At 42.0% G+C, this 3043-nt stretch overlaps 1 protein-coding gene across 3 annotated transcripts in view; it reads left to right on the forward strand.

The window, feature by feature from the left end:
* Nucleotides 1-1026: 1026 nt before the first annotated feature.
* ninl (ninein-like) overlaps nucleotides 1027-3043 on the forward strand; it is a 21677-nt gene continuing 19660 nt past the window's right edge. Inside the window, exons 1-3 of one of the 3 annotated variants that reach the window (XM_024298026.2) lie at nucleotides 1027-1219; nucleotides 2201-2455; nucleotides 2944-3040. In XM_024298026.2, coding sequence (XP_024153794.1) covers nucleotides 2273-2455; nucleotides 2944-3040 — 280 coding nt within the window. In that variant the 5' untranslated portion in view covers nucleotides 1027-1219; nucleotides 2201-2272. The remainder of the gene's footprint in view (nucleotides 1220-2200; nucleotides 2456-2943; nucleotides 3041-3043) is intronic. The other 2 variants (XM_024298027.2, XM_024298025.2) reach the window with 2 other exon arrangements.

Raw genomic sequence — 3043 nt, forward strand, 5'->3', positions numbered from 1 at the left:
CCCTTTAACACCTGAGGTGTCCAGGTCTAAATAACACGCTCTTTGATATACCGTAACTATTCAACCGTTTACTTTGACCCATTACCAATGTAAGGTGTTGCAGAACACAGAAATCCGCTTTTCTCCACTGATTGTGTTAAATCGTCACTGCTGTAAAGTAATGAATACTTTTCTCTGCCTCTGAATCCACTGGAGAGTTACAGAAGTCAAATAAATGTAAAAACTGGAGCTTAAAGGGTTAAAAAAATAATTTACCCCTTATAATTAAGATTGTGAATTTTTCCTTAAAGCAGATTTATCTCATAACTCATAAACAATTCTAATACTTCAGTGCATGTGATCAATGCTGGAACCCGATTAAAATCAAAAATAGGTTATTAGGGAAATGCAAATGTAATGTTTAGTTAAAAACTGTATTTACATGAAATTATAATATTTAAAATCAAAGTTTGTAACAAATACTGAAGTAAATTCTAAATTCAATCAGAATGTTGTACCATAACTTCACCCTTTAACTTAAAACTCACAGTAATGAGAAATTAATTATATCTTAATGTGAATAAATTCCAAAATATGATTAAGTTCCGGGAGTGGGATCAAATAAATAACTATCCTACCTTACAAGTTTTGTGGTTTAAAGGGTAATTTGTGTGAGATATTCAAAATAAGGGATAATTTAAAAAGTTTTTTTGTTAATTAAAACAGGCAAAAAGAAATCTGAAACACACTTTAGGAAAATAATATCAAACACATAGTTTATGTCTTTAGGCCTTAAACGGGTGGAAAATAAAGTTTATTTACAGATAAACAAATAAAAAAATGTGACTGATCTAAACTTTAAAAACTTTGTTACGTTTTTTAATTTAAATCTGCTACAAGCTATTATATAAATAATAAATCCTTGTTTTAAATAAGGAGCATCATGTTTATTATTTTATTTATTCATTCGGTCTTCGAGGTTTAGAAATGACCTCCATGACTTTTCATTCTTATGTTTTCTTGTTTCCGGTTCGTGAGCCCGCCTTTCATTTTATTCTGAAATCTCAGCGGAAGTACCGGCCGTGTCCTCCTCCTGCTCCCTATTGGCGGTTTTCGGTACCGGTCAGTCGGAGGTCCGTGGCCCCGTTACTTTGCTGTAGAACAGTTCTGTAGAACCGCGCGGTTCTTCCGTGGCGGAGCGGTGAGGTTCTAGCGGAGGAAGGAGAAGGACTAACCCGCGGTAAGTCTGCCTCTCTTAGCCGGCGGAACCGTTAACCGGTACCGGGGGCTCGTCGGTCAGCTCCACGCGCAGAAAATGGCGTAGAGAAACTTTGTCCGTTACTTTGAAAAAAATAAAAAAAACTTGCAGCTCGCGCCGCTCACTCTGAGGCACGAGTCTTTTGTTCGCGGGGCTCCGTTCCCATGGTAATGCGTGTGGAGCTCGTGGGTTTCCGGACAGAGCCGAAAGCTCCACGGAAATTCCGAAGTCCACAGAATCCTCTGGTTCTGAATCCTCTTTCGCGAACAAGTCAAACTTTGTTCAGATCTAGAAGCTGCAGGGTTTCCATCACTTCTATATACTTTATTTATATACTGCAGATCAATACATCTATGTAATGAATATTTATATATGGCATATTTATATACTGCAAATCTATATACTTCACCTGTATACTGCACATTTATATACTATATATCTATGTAATGTTTATCTATATACAGTATATCTATATACTGGATATATATGCAATATATTTCTATATATGGTATATTTATATACCGGTACTACATATCTATGTAATGTATATCTCTATACGGTATATCAGTGTTCTGTATATGTAAATACTACATCTATGTAATGTATATCTATATACTGAATATCTATGTGATATATGTCTATGTGCTGTATATCTATGTGCTGTAGAGTGTGTGTGTCATATACAGTATTATTCATTAATACAGAATATGCAGTCAATGGTGTGTGTTTGTGTGTGTGGAAGCCCCGCCCCTTGTGGCTTAAGATTTATCAGTCAGTGAGCGGAGCAGCACGTCTATGAAGAACCAATCATCTTTGAGCGTCTTCACAACATTTTGAGTTATTTTGATGCAGTCCAGCGTGACACAGAGATCTTCATGAATCGTGTTGACCTGTTGATGTTTGGAGGAGAAACACAGTTGTGTGTTTGACAGCAGTGACACAGCTTTATGCTTGTCTCCACAGATCCACAAACCAAACGTCCAGAAGAACAAGATGGTTCAAAGGAAGGATGGCGTGACGGCGTGATGTGTGGACATGGAGGAGGCGGGGCACAGCCACTACGTGGCCCAGCTGAAGGCGGAGTTTGACGGCTGTGATACCACGGCGACGGGCTTCCTGGACCGAGACGAGCTGACAGAGCTCTGCAGGAGGCTTCAGCTGGACGCTCAGCTGCCGCTGCTGCTGCACACGCTGCTGGGAGAGCGCACGCACGGCAGGGTAACATGCACGCACGTACACACGCACACTGCTGGGAGAGCGCACGCACGGCAGGGTAACATGCACGCACGTACACACACACACTGCTGGGAGAGCGCACGCACGGCAGGGTAACATGCACGTACACACGCACACTGTTGGGAGAGCGCACGCACGGCAGGGTAACATGCACGTACACACGCACACTGTTGGGAGAGCGCACGCACGGCAGGGTAACACACACACATGCTAACACACACACATGCTAACACACCCCCACATGCTAACACACCCCCACATGCTAACACGCACACACCTGCTAACACACCCCCACATGCTAACACACCCCCACATGCTAACACACCCTCACATGCTAACACACACACATGCTAACACACCCCCTCACATGCTAACACACACACATGCTAACACACACACACACATGCTAACACACACACATGCTAACACACCCCCACGTGCTAACACACACACGTTGTGTTTGTGTTCAGGTGAACTTTGAGGAGTTTGAGGAGGCCTTCGTTGAAGTTCTGTCTCGTTCTCTGGACCTGAACACCTCAGAGGATGACAGCAGCTACCTGGACTCAGGTA

The sequence above is a fragment of the Oryzias melastigma genome, linkage group LG15 (assembly GCF_002922805.2).
Source record: "Oryzias melastigma strain HK-1 linkage group LG15, ASM292280v2, whole genome shotgun sequence".
Classification (NCBI taxonomy): Eukaryota; Metazoa; Chordata; class Actinopteri; order Beloniformes; family Adrianichthyidae; genus Oryzias; species Oryzias melastigma.